Source organism: Phacochoerus africanus, chromosome 4 (assembly GCF_016906955.1).
Source record: "Phacochoerus africanus isolate WHEZ1 chromosome 4, ROS_Pafr_v1, whole genome shotgun sequence".
Classification (NCBI taxonomy): domain Eukaryota; kingdom Metazoa; phylum Chordata; class Mammalia; order Artiodactyla; family Suidae; genus Phacochoerus; species Phacochoerus africanus.
The window spans coordinates 67,270,372-67,291,753 of NC_062547.1; the positions used below are offsets into that span (position 1 = coordinate 67,270,372).

The following is a 21,382-nucleotide window of genomic DNA, read 5'->3' on the forward strand; positions in this document are numbered from 1 at the left end:
GAATCACCTTCTAAACTCCTTAACTAACTGTGAAGCCTTATGACTCATCGCAGAGTCCCTGGCAAAGCCAGTTCCTGGGCGCAGCCTTCAGAAGCTCTGCTCTAAGATGCGCCCTCTAAGCTACTGTCACTCAGGCCGAGGAGGGTGGGGCCTTGCGAACCATCCAATCAGGGGAGTCGCTGGTTAAGAACACCTCCCTTGCCCGCGGCGTGCGCGCGAGCGTGTGTAGGTGGTGCGGGTTGCGCGCTGCCACCAACTGCCTGTGGAGGCTGGAAGCCAAACTGGGTCCTCTTAAGTGCTTCAGGTGACTCTGTCACCCCCTCTGTCACTGTGACCTGCGCTTGCCTCTTGGGAGTCGTGGTGGTGGACGGCCTGGAATCCGAGAAACGGAAACATGGTGAGTTGTGGGGCCCAGTATCGGCCATGAGCACACCCTGGCCTCCCCGCGGCGGACCTGGATCCCTCGTCTGCGGAGGCGGGGCGCAGCGTCGGGGCTGGGCCAGCAGTCCGGGTGCGGCGGTTTTTGCTCTAAGTTGTCCTGTGACCGCAAAAGGTCACTGGGGCAGCGGAGACTCGGTCTCCGAGGTTGGTGCGTGGAGGAGCTGTGGTCTTTGGGGTCCCCAGTCCCTTCTTTCTTCCCGGGAGACCCGTTTGCCCTTCACTTTTTCAAGTTTGAGGAGCAGGGCCTCAAGTCCACGACCCCCCCGCCCCCAGACTAGTTGCTCCTAGGGCTGGCAAGAAATGTCTTGAAGTTTCCAGATCTTCCCTCTCGTATTCATAGCTTTTCCTTATTAATTCCTTTACTCGGAGCTCCGTGGCTACCTCTTAGGCCTGCATTTACAGCTCCAGTTCACCCCTAGCCTGGGAACTTCCGTATGCCGCACTGCTGCCCTGAAAAGTCCCCCCCCCCCCAAAAAAAACCCCAAAACTATTTTGCTTATCATTTCTGCACTGAGCTATGGATGGCTCTTTTTAAGATTTGTTTTTTCCCTGCGGATAATTTCCAGGAGAAGAAATCAGGTACTAATCACCTGGAACTACCTTGTATAGAAGCCCCACCCCCAGAATCTTTCCTGGGCACAGCCATCCTGTTGGAGTCCTTTGGGTAGAGATTCCTTTTTGGGAACTGCTGGGTGGTTTGTCTTTTCATCACAGTTCCAGGTAGCCCTGCCCCTCCCTGAGTTTGTGATTTCTGTTCCCTTTTTTAAGTCTCCTTTTTTCAGGTAAATATAAAATGTATTTAAGCAATAGATTGGAAGATTACATTCCATTTTTTTAAAATTTGCTTTCATTTTTTTCCTCCCCATGATTGAGTGTAGTAACTAACACCCAGTCTAAGATATGTTTTTCTCTTTTGGGTGATTTCAAATGCAGTATCAGAGCTATGCTTCCATATCCAGAAGTGTGTTAGGTCACAATTGTTTTCCAGTTTCTTGCCACGAAAATAATAATCAACTGACATTTATTTTCCGAAATGAACGGATATTGCGGGAGGGGGGGTTGTTGCTAAATTGACAAAATGCCTTGCAGTTTTCGTTCGTCTTTTATACCCAAATACTGGGTTTTGGTGATTTTTAGTGGATTGTTCGAATACCGGGTGTGTGTATTTAAGGTATTAATGCTGGTCCAGGGCAACTAGCTGAGAAGCAGAGACCTGAAGTCAGCGTCTCTAAGGTAACCTGACCCTGCAAGGGAAAGTACTTGAAAGCCTAGTTGATTCTTCTGGGGAGCCTCTCTGCCTGCGAGTGCAAACACCTGCTATGGAAGAAACCTTTTTAACTGAGAGAAGCTACAGACCTAGGAAGCCAGGGGTCTGCTGTATGTGGCAGGAGGGGCTTGTCGGAGGCTGGGGAGTGATGCCTTTTGTGAGGTTCTAATTGTGTTTTCCTGGGGCCTGTTTGTAGACATAGGCTTGACTTTGGCATCCACGGTGTGGGTGCACGTGTAGTAATTTGTGTATGCAGAGGAAGTCTGTGAAGTCAGGAGATTTGTCTTCTGGACAAAGTGTTTAGGAATTGGGGGGGTTCATTTGAGTCACAGTCTGAAATTCAGTCTGGCCAGGAGTTTCTTCACTTGTGAGAAATGAAGCCTCAGAGGAGGAGTATTTCCATTATGTCTTGAGAAAAGAGAGAGGGTGTGTGAAGTTACCAGAGTTTGTTCCTGACACTGCTCAGGTGTCCCACCACCCTTCCACACCAGGGACTGCCCCACTCGAGGGGTTGCACCCCAACAAGGGAAGTCTGGACCTCTAGCTTGGGAATGTGGGTTTTCTTCCGGAATATGGGGAAGCAGGTTGCTTGTCCTACCTGATTCAAATATTTCTGTTTCTTGCCATGTAAATGTTTATATATTGAATATTGCAACTCTTAACTCTATTTTCCCTTGGTAGTTTGTGATATCCTTCCTTCCTTTCTTTTCTTTCTGTCTTTTTTTGCCGTACCCGTAGTATTTGGAAGTTCCTGGACAAGGGGCGGAATCCATGCCACGGTTGGAACCTACTCCACAGCTGTGACCACGCCAGATCCTTAACCCCCTGAGCCACAAGGGAACTTCCTGTGATACAGTTTTTTTTTTTTTTTTTTTTGAGTGTGTAAGATTTTTCATAATTGAGCTATTTTTAAATTTTTTTATTAGAGTATTATTGAATTACAATGTTTTAGTTTTAGGAGTACAGCAGAGTGAATCAGTTAAACCTATACATATATCCATTCTTTTTCAGATTGTTTTTCCTTATAGGTTATTACAGAGTATTGAGTAGATTTCACTGTGCTATCTAGTAGGTCTTTGTTACTTATATATTTTATACATAGTGGTGTTTGTATTTTGATCCCAACCCCTAACTTATCCCTCCTCCCACTGTTTCCCCTTTGGTAACCATAAGTTTGGTTTTGAAATTTTTGAATCTGTTTCTGTTTTGTGAATATATCCTTTCATATCACTCCGGTTTTTTTGGGTTTTTTTGTTTTCATTTTTGGCCACCCTGATGCATATGGAGCTCCCAGGCTAGGGATCAGATCCAAGCCTGAGTCTCCACCTAAGCTGTAGCTGTGTCAACAACAGACCCTTCACCCACTGTGCTGGGCCAGGGATTGAACCTGTGTCCCAGTGCTCCCAAGATGCCACTGATCCTGTTTGCCACAGCAGAAGCTCCCATTTTGTATCATTTTTTAAATTAGATTCCACATATTATTGATGTTATATGATATTTGTCTTTCTCTGTCTGACTTGACTTAGTATGATAAACTCTAGGTTCATCCATGTTGCTGCAAATGGCATTATTTAGTCTTCTTTTTTATGGCAGAGTAATATTCATTGTATACATGTACCACCTCTTTGTTTATTCCTCTGTTGATGGACATTTAGGTTGCTTCTGTGTCTTGGCTATTGTGTCTGCAGTGGACATTGGGGTGCATGTATCTTTTCAAATTGTGGTTTTCTTTGGATGTATGCCCAGGAGTGGGATTGCAGATCATATGGTCATTCTGTATTTAGTTTTTGCCTCCATACTGTTTCCCACAGTGGTTGTACCAATTTACATTCCTACCAGTAGTGTAGGAGGTGGAGTTCCTGTCATAGCACAGCAGAAACGAATCCGACTAGGAACTATGAGGTTGTGGGTTCGATCCCTGGCCTCACTCAGTGGGTTAAGGATCCGGCATTGCCATGAGCTGTGGTGTAGGTTGCAGACGCGGCTCGGATCTGGCGTGGCTGTGGCTGTGGCGTAGGCCAGCAGCTGTAGCTCCAATTAGACCCCTAGCCTGGGAACTTTCACATGCCATGGGCACAACCCTAATATGACAAAAGACAAAAAAAAAGAAAAAAAATTAGTGTAGGAGGGTTCCCTTTTCTCCACACACACACTCCCGCATTTATTGTTTGTAGAGTTTTTTTTTTCCCCCTCCAACCACCCTGTAGCATATGGAGTTCCAGGGCCGGGGATCTGATCTGAGCCACAGCTGTGACCTACACTGCAGCTGCAGCGACACTGGATCCTTTAACCCACTGTGCCCAGCCGGGGATTGAACCTATGTCATGGCACTCAGAGACACCACTGATCCTGTCCTGCCACAGTGGGATTATTGTTTGTAGACTTTTTGATGATGGCCATTCTGACTGGTAGAAGTGTTACCTCATTGTAGTTTTGATTTGCCTTTTTCTAATGATTAGTGATGTTGAGCATTTTTTCTTTCTTTTTTTTTGTCTATCTGTCTCTCTTCTTTGGAGAAATGTCTACTGAAATGTCTTATTTAGATCTTATGACCTCTTTTTTTTTTTTTTTGCTGCACCCATGGCATGCAGAAGTTCCTCGACTTGAACCCACCCCACAGCAGCGTCCTTAGCTATAGTAGTGACAGTGCTAGATCCTTAACCCACTGAGCCACAGAGGGACTCCTCCTGACTTTTTTTTTCCTGTCTTTCTAGGGCGATACCCACAGCCTATGGAAGTTCCCAGGCCAGGGGTTGAATGGGAGCTGTAGTTGCTGTCCTATACCACAGTCACAGCAACACCAGATCCAAGCTTCATCTGGGATCTACACCGCAGTTCATGTCGGTGCCAGATCCTTAACCCAATGAGCAGGCCCAGGGATCAAACCCGATTCCTCATGGATACTAATCAGGTTCCTTACCGCTGAGCCAAAACAGGAACCTCCTGACCATTTTTCCATTGGGTAGATGTTGATATAAAGCTGCATGAGCTGTTCGAATAATCCCTTGTTGGTCACTTAGTTTGCAAAGATTTTCTCCCATTCTGCAGGTTGTCTTTTTTTTTTCTTTTTTTTTTTTTTTTTAGTTTTTCTTGGAATTCCCGTCGTGGCACAGGGGAAACGAATCCAACTAGGAACTATGAGGTTGTGGGTTTGATCCCTGGCCTTGCTCAGTGGGTTAAGGATCTGGTATTGCTGTGGCTGTGGTATAGGCCGGCAGCTACAGCTCCGATTAGACCCCTAGCCTGGGAACCTCCATATGCCGCCGGTGCGGCCCTGAAAAGCCAAAAAAATTTAAAAAAAAGATTTTCTTTGCTGTTCAGAAGCTTTTAAGTTTAATTAGGTCCCATTTGTTTATTTTTCTTCTTATTTTCATTGCTCTAGGAGGTGGATCAAAAAAGATATCGCCGTGACTATGTCAGAGTGTTCTTCTGCCTACGTTTTAAAAGAATTTTATAGTATCTGGCCTTATGTTTAGGTCTTTAAATCCATTTCGTGTCTTTTTGTGTGTATGGTGTTCTTTTTTTGCGTATGAACATTCTCATTCTTGGGCTTTAAAAGTGTCAACTGGTTGAGAGTTACAGTGGGAGGAAGGCAAGAAATTCTGGAACCAAGCAGAGTATTTGTTCCTTTAGGCAAGAGAGGCTTAAGGTAAGAGATGGATGTATTTGAGTTTTCAGATGGATTTTTCTAGGTCATTTGGGTAGGTGTATGACCCTAGAGAACTTTGAAAACTTAAATGCTATAATGTTGGTAAGGCAGATGAGTTCCTATTTTAATTGATAGATGAAAAACTACTCAAAACTTAAACTTTTGAAAATCCTGATACATTTAGTGGATTAGGACCAAATCCTGAGTGTATTATAAAATGTTACCTATTCCTGGGGTTCCTGCTATTGCACAGTGGGATAGGAGGTGTCTCTGCAGAGCCAGGACTCGGGTTGAATTCCCAACCTGGCAGTGGGTTAAAGGATCTGGCATTGCCACACAGCTGCCACAACTATGTCTTGAATCTGTCCCTGGCCTGGGAATTCCATATGTTGTGGGGTGGCCAGAAAAAAAAGAAGTTAACTTATTTAGAGTGCCTGTGGTGGCTCAGCAGGTTAAAACCCAACAACAGTGTCGCTGAGCATGTGGGTTCAATCTCTGGCATCACTCAGTGGGTTAAGGACCCTGTGTTACCGCAAGCTGCAGCATTAGTCACACATGGGGCTTGGATCCAGTGTTGCTGTGGCATAGGCCTGAGGCTACAACTCCCACTCAATCCCTAGTCTGGGAAATTCCATATGCCGCAGGTGCAGCCTTAAAAAAAAAAGAACTCATTCTCCTGAGATGATCCCTAGAGTGAGATATGAGGAGAAACTATGATGTCTCTTGTTATTTAAGTTGGACGGGGATTTGAAACTTCATTTTTTATGGTTTAAACTTTAAAAGTATTAGTCTTGAAGTTCCTGTCATGGCGCAGCAGAAACGAATCTGACTAGGAACCATGAGATTGTGGGTTCAGTCCCTGGCCTCGCTCAGTGGGTTAAGGATCCAGCATTGCCGTGAGCTGTGGTGTAGGTCCCAGACACTGTCAGATCCTGCAATGCTGTGGCTCTGGCGTAGGCCAGCACTTGTAGCTCCAATTTGACCCCTAGCCTGGGAACCTCCATATGCAACGGGTACGGACCTAAAAAGCAAAAACAAAAATTTAAAAAAAATAAAAGCATTAGTGTTTAAAGGAGTAAATCTTAGAATGCTTTCCTCTGTAGAAAAGCAAAAATCAAAGTTTAAAATAAAAATTTTAGGAGTTCCTACAGTGGTGTAACAGGAACAGTGGCATCTTGGGAGCCCTGGGTCACAGGTTCACTCGCTGGCCTGGTACAGTGGGTTAAGGATCCAGCGTTTCCACAGCTGCAGCTTAGGTCGTGACTGCAGCTTGGATCTGATCCCAGGCCCGGGAACTCCATGTGCAAAATGGAAAACAATTTAAAAAGTAAAAAATAAAAATTTTAAGACAAAAGTAAGTTAATTAAGAATAAAGGCTATTAAATAGGAAAAATACATAAATTACTCAGTTTATTTTATTATTTAAAATTTTTTTCATTTTATATTCATTTTATATTGGAGTATAGTTGATTTGTAATGTGTTCGTTTCAGGTGTACAAGAAGGTGATTCAGTTATGCATATATCTATTCTTTTTCAGATTTTTTTCCCATATAGGTCATTACAGAATATCAAATAGAGTTCCCTGTGTTATACAGTTGGTCCTTGTGGAGTATCTGTTTTATATGTAGTAGTGTGTGTATGTTAACCCCCAACTTCTAATTTGTCCCTCCCCTTAGTTTATTTGAAATTCTAATTCCTTCATGGGAAGGTTAGCAAAAATCTGTAAGAGGAAGAAGGTCAAGTAGACTCTGTTCAGAACATCCTGATCCACTCTAGGATGTCTTCGTTGGGGTTCATCGATGTGAGAGTGAAGCAGTGACACAGGCTGTATGGGACACACATTGAAGAGGGGGATTATATCCTGTGCAAGAGGTAGGTCCATTGGGTGGTCAGCCATGAAGAGGAGTTATATAAAAATACAAAGAGAAGAGAGGGAGCAAGGCTGTATTAGGATGGCTGGCTTGAGTCCATCCCTCTAATTCCAGAGGGCTCCCTAGGACACTGAAGTGCCTCTGCTAATGCAGCTGCTGCTGCTGCTGCCTGTGGTGCAACAAGAATCCGGGTTATAGAGGACAACACTGGGCACCCCTGTGGAACAGCCAAAGGATTAGTTCAAACCTGACTTCAGCCTACGTTCCTCATACTTTATAGCACAACCACTTGTAATGGAGGAGGCCGGTCACCCTGATGGCACTGATTTAAGACTCCACGGAGGAAAAAAATCATAAATACCAGGGTAGAGATGACATCCCTCCTCTGAAGCATATTCACTGACAAAGGACAAAAAAGAAAGAAAGAAAAAAACCAAAACAAACAAAAACAGGGAAAGACAAGAGGGAGAGAAAAAAAAGAAAAAAAGATTCTGAAACAGATGTTCAAAATTTTTTTGACCACACCCATGACATGCAAAAGTTCCCAGGCCAGGGATTGAACCCTCCGCACAGTGTCGACAATGCCAGATCCTCAACCCACGGAGTCACCAGGGGACTCTGTGTGCAAGGTGTTGTTGTTGTTTTTTTTTTTTGTCTTTTTCTAGGGCCGCACTTGCGGCATATGGATGTTCTCAGGCTATGAGTCTTAATTGGAGCTGTAGCTACCGGCCTATGCCACAGCCACAGCAATGCTGGATCTGAGCGACGTCTGCGACCTGCGCCATAGCTCACAGCAACGCCAGATCCTTAACCCACTGAGTGAGGCCAGGGATCGAACCCACAACCTTATGGTTCCTAGTCAGATTCGTTTCCACTGCGCCACAACGGGAACTCCAAGTTTTTTTTTTTTTAATTTTTTTTTTATTACTGAATGAATTTATTACATTTGTAGTTGTACAATGATCATCACAATGCAATTTTATGGGATTTCCATACCACAACCCAAGCACATCCCCCTACCCCTCAAACTGTCTCCTTTGGAAACCATAAGTTTTTCAAAGTCTGTGAGTCAGTATCTGTTTTGCAAAGAAGTTCAGTCTGTCCTTTTTTCAGATTCCACATGTGAGTGAAAGCATATGATGTTGGTGTCTCATTGTATGGTTGACTTCACATAGCATGATAATTTCTAGGTCCATCCATGTTGCTAAAAATTCTGGTACTTCGTTCCTTTTAATGGCTGAATAATATTCTATTGTGTACCACATCTTCTTGAACCACTCCTCTGTCATGGACATTTAGGTGGTTTCCATGTCTTGGATATTGAAAATAGTGCTACAGAATACATGTGTCTTTGCGAGTCATGGTTTTCTCTGGATAGATGCCCAGGAGTGGGATTGCTGGATCAAATGGTAGTTCTATTTTTAATTTTCTGAGGAATCTCCATACTGTTTTCCACAGTGGTTGCACCAATTTACATTCCCATCAATAGTGTACTAGCGTTCCTTTTTCTCCACACCCTCTCCAGCACTTATTGTTTGTAGGCTTTTTGATGATGGCCATTCGGCTGGTGTAGGGTTTCCTTTGCTGTGCAGAAACTTGTAAGTTTGATTAGGTCCCATTTGTTTATTTTTGTTTTTACTGTCATTACTCTAAGAGGTGGATCTGAGGAGATGTTGCTGTCGTTTATGTCAGAGGGTGTTTGGCCTATGTTTTCCTCCAAGAGTTTTATAGTGTCTGGTCTTATATCTAGGTCTTTAATCCATTTGGAGTTTATTTTTGTGTATGGTGTTAGGGAGTCTTCTAATTTCATTCTTTTACCTGTGACTGTCCAGTTTTCCCAGCACCACTTATTGAACAAGCTGTCCTTTCCATTGTATATTCTTGCCTCCTTTTGTCATAGATGCGTTGGTTGTAGGTGTGTGGGTGTAATTCTGGGCTTTCTATCCTATTCCACTGATCTATATTTCTGTCTTTGTGCCAGTACCATATGGTTTTGATGATTGTTGCTTTGTAGTATAGTCTGAAGTCTGGGAGCCTGATTCCTCCAGCTCCATTTTTCTTTTTCAGGATGTCTTTGGCTATTCTGTGTCTTTTGTGCTTCCAAACAAACGTTAAAATATTTTGTTTGAGTTCTGTGAAAAATGTCCTTGGTAGTTTCATAGGGATTCCATTGAATCTATAGATTGCCTTAGGTAATATAGTCATTTTGATAATACTGACTCTTCCAATCCAAGAGCACGGTATGTCTAACCATCTATTTTTGTCATCTTTGATTTCTTTCATCAGTGGCTTATAGTTTTCAGAGTACAGGTCTTTTGTCTCTTTAGGTAGGTTTACTCCTAGGTATTTTATTCTTTTGGATGCGATGGTAAATGGGATTGCTTCCCTAATTTCTCTTTATGGTCTTTCATTGTTAGTGTATAGAAATGCTGTCGATTTCTTTGTATTAATTTTGTATCCTGCGACTTTGCCAAATTTATGGATGAGCTCTAACAGTTTTCTGGTAGAGTCTTTAGGATTCTCTAGGTATAATATCATGTCATCTGCAAATAGAGATAGTTTTACTTCTTCCTTTCCAATTTGGATTCCTTTTATCTCTTCTACTTCTCTGATTGCTGGGGCTAGGACTTCCAAAACTATGTTGAAGAGTAGAGGCGAGAAAGGACATCCTTGTCTTGTTCCTGATCTCAGCGGGAATTCTTTCAGCTTTGCACCATTGAGAATGATGTTAGCTCTGGGTTTGTCATATATGGCCTTTACTGTGTTGAAGTTGGTTCTCTCTATGCCCAGTTTCTTAAGGGTTTTTATCAGAAATGGTGTTGGATTTTGTCAAAGGTTTTTTCTGCGTCTATTGAGAGAATCATATGGTTTTTATTCTTCAGTTTGTTAATGTGGTGTATCACACTGATTAATTTGCAGATATTGAAGAACACTTTCATCCCTGGGATAAATCCCACTTGATCATGATGTACAATCCTTTTAATGTATTGTTGGATGCTGTTTGCTAGTATTTTGTTGAAGATTTTTGCATCCGTGTTCATCAGTGATATTGGCCTGTAGTTTTCTTTTTTTTGTGGAATCTTTGTCTGGTTTTGGTATCAAGGTGATGGTGGCCTCATAGAATGAGTTTAGGAATATCCCTTCCTCTGCAGTTTTTTGAAATCGTTTCAGAAGGAGAGATGTTAGCTCTTCTCTAAATAGAAGAAGAGCTAAGATAGAATTCACCTGTGAAGCCGTCTGGTGCTGGACTTTTGTTTGTTGGAAGTTTTAAAATCACAGTTTCAATTTCAGTTCTTGTGATCGGTCCATTCACCTTTTCTATTTCATCTTGGTTTAGTCTTGGAAGATTGTACTTTTCTAAGAATTTGTCCATTTCTTCTAGGTTTTCTGTTTTATTGGCGTATAGTTGCATATAGCAGTCTCTTATGATCCTTTGTATTTCTGTGATGTCCGTTGTGACTTCTCCTTTTTCATTTCTAATTTTATTGATTTGAGTCCTTTCTCTTTTTTTTTCTTGATAAGTCTGGCTAAGGGTTTCTCAATTTTGTTGATCTTTTCAAAGAACCAGCTTTTCGTTTCATTGATCTTTTCTATGGTTTTCTTTGATTCTATTTCATTGATTTCTGCTCTGATCTTTATATCTTTCCTTCTACTAACTTTAGGTCTTGTCTGTTCTTCTCTCTCTAGTTGCTTTAGATGTAAAGTTAGCTTGTTTATTTGAGCTTTTTCTTGTTTCCTGAGGTGGGCTTGTATTGCTATAAACTTTCCTCTTAGAATAGCTTTTGCTGCATCCCATAGGTTTTGGAGTGTCGTATCTTTGTTGTCATTTGCTTCTAGGTATTTTTTAATTTCCTCTTTGATATCTTCAGTGATTCATTGGTTGTTTAGTAGCATGTTGTTCAGTCTCCACGTGTTGTATTTTTTGCAGTTTTTTTCTTGTTGTTGATTTCCAGTCATATAGCGTTGTGGTTGGAGAAGATGCTTGATATGATTTCAGTTTTCTTAAAGTTACTGAGGTTTGATTTGTAGCCCAGGATGTGATCAATCTTAGAAAATGTTCCATGTGCAGTTGAGAAGAATGTGTATTCTGTTGCTTTTGGATGAAATGTCGTATAAATATCTATTAAGTCCATCTGGTTTAATGCTTCATTCAGGGCCTGTGTTTCCTTATTGATTTCCTGTCTGGATGATCTGTCCATTGCTGTAAGTGGGGTGTTAATGTCCTCAACTATGATTGTGTTATTGTCGATTTGTCCTTTTAAGGTTGTTAGCAGTCGCCTTATATATTGTGGTGAACCTGTGTTGGGTGCGTAGATATTTAAAATTTTTATGTCTTCTTCTTGGATTGATCCTTTGATCATTATGTAGTGACCTTCTTTGTCCCTTAAAATATTCTTCATTTTAAAGTCTATTTTGTCTGATACGAGTATTGCTACTCCAGCTTTCTTTTGATCCCTGTTTGCATGAAATATTTTCTTCCATCCTCTCACTTTCAATTTGTATGTGTCCCTAGCAGTGAAGTGAGTTTCTTGAAGACAGCATATATATGGATCTTGTTTTTGTATCCATTCAGCCAGTCTGTGTCTTTTGGTTGGGGCGTTTAGTCCATTAACATTTAAGGTAATTATTGATATGTATGTTCTTACTGCCATTTTATTAATTGCTTTGGATTTGTTTTTGTTGCTCATTTTTCTTCTTCTCTTGTTCTCTTCTGGTTTGATGAAGAGTTGTATTTGAGTTGATTTTTCTTATTTGTGTATCAGTTATAGATTTTTGGTTTGCAGTTATTCTGAAGTTTTCATATAAGAGTCTCTATATATGTGAAATTGTTTTAAGTTGTTGGTCTCTTAACTGCAAGTTAATTTCCAGTGTCCTGCATTTGTGCTCACCTCTTCTCATGATTTCTGATTTTGGCGGCATAATTGTGCATTGATGATTTCTTATCTTTACTGTATATATACCTTTACTGGTGAGCCTTGTCATTTGTGGTGTTTTTGTTTCCTGTTGCTGTCTTTTCTGCCTAGAGAAGTTCCTTTAGTATTTGTTGTAAGGCTGGTTTAGTGTTGCTGAATCCTCTCAGCTTTTGCTTATCTGTGAAGCTTTTGATTTCTCCTTCAAATCTGAATGAGAGCCTTGCTGGATAGAGTAATCTTGGTTGGAGGTTTTTTCCTTTCATCACATTAAGTATATCATGCCACTTCCTTCTGGCCTGCAGAGTTTCTGCTGAAAAATCTGTTGATAACCTTATCAGGGTTCCCTTGCATGTAATTTGTTTCTTTTCCCTAGCTGCTTTCAGTATTTTCTCTTTGTCTTTAATTTTGGTCAGTTTGATTAATGTGTGTCTTGGTGTATTCCTCCTTGGGTTTATTTTATATGGTACTTGTTGTGCTTCCTGGATTTGAGTGAGTGGTTCCTTTCCCATGTTATTATCTCTTGGAATATTTTTTCTGTCCCCTTCTCTCTCTCTTCTCCTTCTGGCACCCCTATGATATGGTTGTTGGTGCGTTTAACATTGTCCCAGAGTCCTCTGAGACTCTCTTCATTTGTTTTCAATCTTTTCTCTTTTCTGTTACTCATCTGTAATTTCTACTAATCTGTCCTCCACCTTGCTTATTTGTTCTTCTGCCTCCTGTATTCTGCTGTTAGCTGCTTCTAGTGAATTTTTTATTTCAGTGATTGTATTTTGCATCTCTTCTTGTTTAAGTTTTATGTCTTGTATCTCTTTGCTCAGTGTTTCCTGTAAGTTATCTATCTTTGCCTCCAATTTATTTCCAATGTTTTGCATCATCTTCAACATCAACACTCTAACGTCTTTTACCTGGAGGCTGAATATTTCCTCATCATTTAGCTGATTTTCTGGGGTTTTTTCTTTCTCCCTCATCTGAGTTATAATTCTCTGTCTTTTCACTTTTATAGGTTTCTGGTGGGGTGAACCTTTTACAGATAATAGAGTTGTAGCCTCTCTTACTTCTGGTGTCTGCCCCCCTTGTTCCTGAAGTTGGTATGGGGCTTGCTATAGGCTTCCAGATGGGAGGGACTGATGCCTGCCCACTGGTAGGTGGAGCTGATTCTTCTCTCTGGTGGGGCTTTGTCTCTGGATGGGATTAGAGGCAGCTGTGTGTCTGAGGGGTCTTTCAGCAGCCAGTTTACTGATGGGTGGGGCTGTGATCCCTCCTGGTTTGTTGTTTGCCCTGGGGCTTCTCAGCTCTGACTGATGGTGTGGGGCCAGATTTTCCCAAAACAGCCACCTCCAGAGAAAGGCAGCTGCTGAATATTCCCAAGAGCTTTGCTTACAATGTCCTTCCCTCACAACAAGCCACATACACCCCTGTTTTCCCAGGAGGTCCTCCAAGAACTGCAGTCAGGTTTGACCCAGATTCCTATGGAGACTTTGCTTTGCCCTGGGACCCAGTGCACATGAAAGTCTGTGTGTACCTTTTAAGAATGGGGTCTTTGTTTCCCCCAGTCCCATGGAGCTCCTGCATACAAGTCCCACTGGCCTTCAATGTCAGATGCTCCAAGGGCTCTTTCTCCCAGTGCTGGATCCCCACACGTGGGAATTTGATGTTGGGTTCAAGGTTCTCACTCCTGTAGGTGAGTTTCTGTGAACCAGTTAGTTTCCAGTCTGTGGGGCTTCCCACCTGGAGGTATGGGGTTGCTCATATCGTATAATCGCCCCTCCTACCTCTTGATGTGGCCTCCTCTTTGTCTTCTGGAGTAGGATATCTTTTTTTAAGGTTTCCAGTCCATTTGGTTGAAGATTGCTCAGCCTTTAGTTGTGAATTTTGTTGTTTTTAGGAGAGAAGTTGAGCTCCAGTCCTTCTATTCTGCCATCTTAATCCCATCCTGCAAGTTTTTTAATGAACAAAATTTTTCACCTCCTGAGGAAATATGAAGGAGCCTGTTTGCTAACTTGTATGACAAGAATAGGATTCATTTTTAAAGAAACCACCCATCTTCCAAAGTTGTTTTCCATTCCCACCAGCAATGAATTAGTGTTCCTGTTTCACATCTTCTCCATCATTTGGTGTTGGTTCTCAGTGTGTTGAATTTTAACCGTTATAGCGTCTAGTGATAGCTCCTTTTAATTGCATTTCCTAATGACATATGTTGTTGAGTATCTTTTCTTAGGCTTCTTCAAATCCGTATACCTTCTTTGGTCATGTGTGTTCAGATTTTTGCCCAGTATGTTACCTGTCTTCTTTTGTTGAGGTATAGAGTTTTTTTAGATGTTTTGGATATTAGTCTTTTTTCAGAGAAGTGTTTTGCAAGGATTCTTCTCCCACACTGTGACATATGTATTCAGTCTCTTAATGTTGTCTTTCATAGAGCAGATTTTCATTTTAACAATTTCAAATTTACTATCTTTCCTTCATTGTTTTTGGTGTTTTATTAAAAAAATTAGTCACCAGGAGTTCCCCCTGTGGATAGGCAACATCTTTAGAGCTCTGGGATGCAGGTTTGATCCCTGACCCTGTGCAGTGACTTAGGTTGCAGCTGCAGCTCAGATCTGATTCCCAGCTCAAGAACTCCATATGCTGCAGGGCAGCCAAAAAAATCAATCAATCAATAAAAATTTGTCACCAAGTCCAAGGTCAGCTATATTTTCTCTAATGTGATCTTTTAGTAATTTTGTATTGTATATTAGATTTATGATCCATTTTGAGTTAACTGTTGTAAAAGGTATAAAATCCATATCTAGAGTTGTGGGGTTTGCATGTCAAGTTTTCCTGGCACTATTTCTTGCATAGGCTAAGTTTTCTTCATTGAATTGCCTTTGATCAGTTGTCAAAGATCAGTTGAGTGTATTAGCTTGGATCTATAGGAGAACATTGACGTGAGTATGTTAACCATTTATCCTTCAACATTAATTTACTCTCTTATTGGTTCATGGACTTTTTTTTATTATTGTTGATTCTTTGAGGTTTTCGCCTTAGATGATCATGTCATGTGTGACAGAGAGATGTATTTCTTACTTCCCATTCTGTGTGCCCCTTCGTTCTTGGCTTACACTTCCAGTACAGTTTTGATCATTATTGGTGAGAATGAATATCATTGCCTTCTTCCTCATTTTACCAGGAAAGTTTCTCATTTCTCACCATGAAGTATCATGGTGACTACAGCCTTCTTATAGATGGTCTTAATCAAGAGAGGAAATATTGCTCTGTTTTTACTCTGCTGTCATAAATGGATTTTGAATATTGTCAAATACCTTGGTACTTTTTTTTTTCTTCCTTTTTGGCTGCACCCACAGTGTGTGGAAGCTACCAGGCCAGGAATCAAACCTGTGCAGTACTTGTAACCAGAGCCGCAGCAGTGACAACGCCAGATCCTCAATCTTAGTCCTTAAGGAACTTTTCCTTTGTTTTTTGACTTTTTAGGGCTGCACCTATGGCATATGGAAGTTCTGGGGCTAGGGGTCCAATTGGTGCTGTGCCTTTCGGCCACAGCCCAGCCACAGCAACACAGGATTCAAGCCATATCTGCTACCTGTGCCAAAGCTTTCAGCAATGCTGGATTTTTACCCACTGAGCGAGGCCAGGGATCAAACCCACATCCTCATGGATACTAGTCGGTTTCTTAACATGCTGGGCCACAACAGGAACTCCTGTATATGAATGTGATCATAAAAAGACAACTCCCATGTGCCTTCCCTTGCTCTCTCAAGCTGTTTCATGCTCTCTTGAGAGGCCTACCTTACCCTATCCATAAACAAAACCTCTGGAGGAATAAACCCTTTCCTAACCTCTTGCCAGTGTGTGTCTTCAGCTGAGGGATTCTCATGCTCGGGGGGTTGAGGTCTCCTGCTCCTTTACTGCAAGGGGGATCATAGAAATGACAGACATTGGCTGGGTGGCCTGTAGAGCAGCTGGTCAGGAAACACTTCCTCCTGGTTGGAGACTGGGGATTTTACGTTCTTTGGAAGAAAGCACTGCTGACACTTACACATATTTTATAATTGCGGGGAAATTCAGTATCAGACCATCATGGTCTTGAGCGAAGTCTTTGCCGTCTGCAGCTCTTAACGTGTTCCTCAAGGGCAGCAGGGCCCAGGGTAACTAATGGTTCTGCCAGGAAGAGCCTTCTGGCCTATCGTTGATTCAGTTGGTGTTCCTGTGTGCCAGGAATTGGCTGGAAGCTGCTCAGAGGCACATGGGTATATGGATTTTGTAATGTAAGTTGTCACGCCTTCTTCCTTATGTCTGCGTTCTCAGATCCAAATTACTCACTAGCCCATCAAATACAACAGAGAGAGAAAGGAAGAATTGCATCTGTGATGATGATGACACAAGTTAAAAGTAATTTTCTCCACAGGAGTATTTGCATCTAGCCATCTGATTCCTTCTAATGGCCTGAAGAACCCAGAACTCTGTGGCCAGCTAGGCTTTGTTAAAGATTTGCTTTCCACAGGCCTCTTGGAATCTCATGTTTGGTGATGAAAATAGAAGAGAAACCCTCTAGTTCCTCGTCATGGTTTTATTCACTGGGACCTCATGGAGTGCTGTGAACAGTAGGTAATAAGGACAGAGAGCAAAGGTTTTCTCACAAGGAATGGGTGAAAACCATAATGTGTGTTTCATTTATAGGCATTGGGTCATTTTCCAACATACTCTGGACCCTGCCATTAGAGAGCAATAGCATGTAATGTGCTCACAATGAAGATGTATATAAATCACATCTGCGTATTCATGATGCTGTAGGTTTATGAGGAAGTAAGTGTGGACAGAGAGTTGGTTTCTGATGATCAAGTCATGGAATCGAGGTTTGGCGATGACAGAATCAGACGTCACCTTTCTATCCGTAGACTATAGTCTGGCAATGTCAGGCTCACACATCCTACCATATCCACATTTGGCTATTTTAGGACTCAGTGGTTTTTGAGGATGTGGCCGTGAACTTCACCCTGGAGGAGTGGGCCTTACTGGATCTTTCCCAGAAGAAACTCTATAGAGATGTGATGCGAGAGACCTTGAGGAACCTGGCCTTAGTAGGTAAGGGTGACACCTTTCCTTCACTTTGTCAGAGAACAAGTTTTTCCTGCCCGTCAGCGTTGTTCTAAGATGTAGAATGTGGAAAGGGAGCACATTGGTGAATAAGCTAGGCATGGTCGCAGCTCATTGTAGCGCTAGAGTCTGATATTTTTGGTGTAATTTCTAATGCTTTGGAGTCATTTTTCTGGGTTTGCATTTTAGGGAGAAAATGGGAAGGTCATGCCATTGAAGATGAGTACAAAAATCCGGGGAGGAAACCAAGGTGAGTCTCTTACAACAGAATAGAGAGTAACTGTTTTATGTCAGAGTCCTGGTATATTGTGAAATTTTAAAAACAAGCAAAATAAATAAGCTCGGCTTTAAATTATTATTATTTTTTTTAAAGGCAGCACTCATGGCATGTGGAAGTTCTTGGGCTAGGGTTTGAATTGGAGCTGCAGTCACCAGCCTACACCCCAGCCAGATCTGAGCCTCGTGTGTGACCTAGGTTACAGCTCTTAGCAACGTGGATTCTTAACTCACTAAGTGAGGCTAAGGATTGAATCCGCATCCTCATGAATACTGGTTTGGCTCTTAACCTGCTGAGCCATGACAGGAACTCCTTTTTTTGTTTTTAATATTCTCCTACTCTGGTACATCTACTCCATCCTCCCTTCTTTCTTCCTTCTTGCCTTTGTCTTCCCTCCCTCCCTTCCTGTCTCTCTCCCTTTCTTTTCTTTTCTTCCTTGGACAGCAGCTGCAGCATATGAAAATCCCTGGGCTGGGGTCCGATCGGAGCTGCAGCTGCTGACTTACACCACAGCCACAGCACTGAATCTGGGCCACATCCGTGTATTATGTCCCGGCTTGTGGCAACAGTGGAACTTTAAACCCCTGAGTGAGGCCAGGGATTGAACCTGCATCCTTGTGGATACTGGTCAGGTTCTTAACCCACTGAGCCACAATGGGAACTTCTCAAATGTATTTATTCCTAGAAAAAATTTAATGCTCTCATATGTGACATAGATTTTCAGTACTGGCAAAATAGTTCACTTGGAAACAATATTAATAAAGCTTATATATGAATGTGATTTTTTTTTTTTTTTGGATTTTTAGGGCTACACCCGAGGCATATGGAGGTTCCCAGGCTAGGGGTCAAGTCAGAGCTACAGCTGCCGGCCTGCACCACAGCATTGGAACTGCGTCTGTGGCCTACACCACACCTCATGGCAACACTGGATCCTTAATCCACTGAGCGAGGCCAGGGATGGAACCTCCAACCTCATGGTTCCTAGTTGGATATGTTTCTGCTGCGCCATGATGGGAACTCCATTTTTGGTCTTTTTTAGGGCTGCACTCACGTCATATGGAAGTTTCCAGGCTAGGGGTCAAATTGGAGCTACAGCTGCTGGCCTACACCATAGCCACAGCAATGCCAGATTCAAGCGTGTCTGTGACCTACACCCCAGCTCATGGCAACGCCGGATCCTTAGCCAAATGAGAGAGGCCAGGGATAGAACCTGCATCCTCATGGATACTAGTCAGATTGGTTTCTGCTGAGCCACAACAGGAACTCCTGAATGTGACTGTTTTGATGGTAGCAAGGGTGAAGTCTTCTTGCACGGTTTTCAGTATATTCAATTCCAGATAATTTAGATGGGGCAAGAAACCTGCACTTTTGAGATAAATCATAAAATGTAGCTCAGATGTTCTAGTAATGAATATAAAATCACTAATGAAGAAATCATTAGTAACTTGCCTTTCTTTTTCTTTTTTTTTTTTTCAGAAATCTTGTGGTAAGAAGACTCTGTGAAAATAGAGAGGGTAGTCCACCTGGAGAAAACTTGAGCCTTATTCCAAGTCTCAGTTTGAATCAGAAAACTCCTGGGGTGAAACCACATCCATGCAGTGCTTGTGGAAAGGGCTTCATGCATCGTTCATCCCTTAACAGACACATTAAATGTCACACTGAACCGAAACCAGATGAGTGTTGGAAATATGGAGAGAAGCCATATACATGTAAGGAAGATGGGACAGCCTTCAGTTATGTCCAGGTTTCTGAAAAACATGAGGGAGATCACAGTGGAAAGGAAATCTATACGTGTACAGAGGGCGGAAGAGCCTTCATGTGCCTCAGAAGTTTCCAGAGACACAAGGTAATGCACACTGGAAATGTTCCTCATAGATGTAAGGCATGTGGCAAAACCTTTACTTCCTCAGATTCTCTTCAAATACACGAAAGAACCCACACCAGAGAAAAATCCTATGCGTGTGTACAGTGTGGAAGAACCTATAGATCCCATCACAATTTTCAAGCACATTTAAGGACTCACACAGAAAGGAAACCATTTGAATGTAAAAAATGTTGTAAAGTTTTCATTTGTCCTCGTTCCCTTTGGAAGCATGAAAGAATTCATAGTGAGGAGAAACCCTATACATGTAGAGAATGTGGTAAAGCTTTCCATTCTCTTGTAGACTTCCAAGTACATGAAAGAAGCCACACTGGAGAAAAACCCTACAAATGTGAAAAATGTAGTAAAGCCTTCAGTCGTCCCAGTTATCTTCGAAAACATGAAAGAAGGCACATCAAAGGGAAAACCTATGATTGTAAACATTGTGGAAAAGCCTTCAGAGATCACCAATTCTTAGAAAAACATGGAAGAACTCATACTGGAGAGAAACCCTATGAATGTAAACAGTGTATTAAAGCTTTCAGTTACTATTATTCCTTAAAAATACATGTAAGGACTCATACTGGAGAGAGACCCTATAAATGTACAGAATGTGGAAAAGCTTACCGATACCTCAGTTCCCTTCAAACACATCAAAGTATTCACACAGGAGAAATACCATATGAATGTAAGCAGTGTGGTAAAGCTTTGACTTCTCGGAGAGGTTTCCAAATGCATGTAAGAAATCATACTGGAGAAAAACCGTATGAATGTGAAAAATGTCATAAAACCTTCAGTTGTTCCAGTTACCTTCGAAGACATGAGAGAATTCACAGTATAGAAAAGCCCTATGAATGTAAGGATTGTGGGAAAGCCTTCATCTGGTACACGAGCTATCAAAGACATACGAAAATACACAGTGGAGAGAAACCCTATGAATGTACGCAGTGTAGTAAAGCATTCGTGTGTCCCAGTTATCTTCGCAAACATGAAAAAACTCATGCTAGAAGGAAACGCTATGTCTGTAAACAGTGTGGTAAAGCCTTCAGTTTTCACCGTTCCTTACAAACACATGAAAACACTCACACTGGAGAGAAAACATACAAATGTAAACATTGTGGTAAAGCCTTCAATTATAACTGTTCCTTACAAACACATGGAAAAACTCATGCTGGAGAGAAACCCTCTAAGTGTGGAAAAGCCTCCCTTTGTTGCCCAAACTGTCTAAGACGTGTGAGAGTGCACAGGGGAAAGAACCACATAAATGTGAAGAATATGAGAAAGCCTGTAGTCATCTTAATCCCTTTAGAAGGCACAGAAAGACTCACTGGATAATCTTGAATGTAAACAGTGTGGTAAGACGTCATGAGCCTTCATTCTTACATGTGTAAACTGCTACAGTGAAGAAGAAAAAAAGTAAGTAACATGACCAAGTTTGATGGAAATTATGTATAATGTTCCAGAAAACTTTGAGCCTGAAAGACTCGTTATTAATGTTGTAAATTTATTATGTTTATCCAGTCTCTTCCTTGACGTGCACCACTGGACTCTGGATTTTTACCTGTTAATTTTTTTTTTTTTTGGTTTTTAGGGCCACATCCGGGGCATATGGAGCTTCCCAGGGAAGGGATCGAATCAGAGCTATAGCCTCTGGCCTATACCACAGCCACAGCAATGCGAGGTCCAAGCTGCATCTGCGGCCTACACACAGCTCATGGCAACACTGGATCCTTAACCCACTAAGCAAGGTGAGGGATTGAACCTGAAACCTCATGGTTCCTAGTTGGATTCGTTTCTGCTGCACCACAATGGGAACTCCCCTGTTAATTTTTAGAAAGAAATATTGAAGTGAGACTTCTTCGGGTTGTTTTTCAATGGTAGTAATATGAGTGCTAGGTAGTTCAGGTAATTTCCTCAAATGAGTTAATATTTTCTCCATTTTTGAGCCTGTGGGATCCATATGTGAATTCAAGTGTGTTTCTGATAAGGAGTTAGGTTTATTTGTAAATAG

General features: G+C 41.8%; 1 protein-coding gene across 1 annotated transcript; it reads left to right on the top strand.

Annotated features, from left to right (window-relative positions):
* Window positions 1-208: 208 nt before the first annotated feature.
* On the top strand, window positions 209-20,997 carry LOC125125656 (zinc finger protein 709-like). The gene is made up of 4 exons (XM_047776961.1): window positions 209-397; window positions 17,095-17,221; window positions 17,423-17,483; window positions 18,987-20,997. Exons 1-4 carry the CDS (start codon window positions 395-397, stop codon window positions 20,704-20,706), a joined length of 1,911 nt encoding a protein of 636 aa, XP_047632917.1. The 5' UTR covers window positions 209-394; the 3' UTR covers window positions 20,707-20,997.
* The last annotated feature ends 385 nt before the right edge of the window (window positions 20,998-21,382 follow it).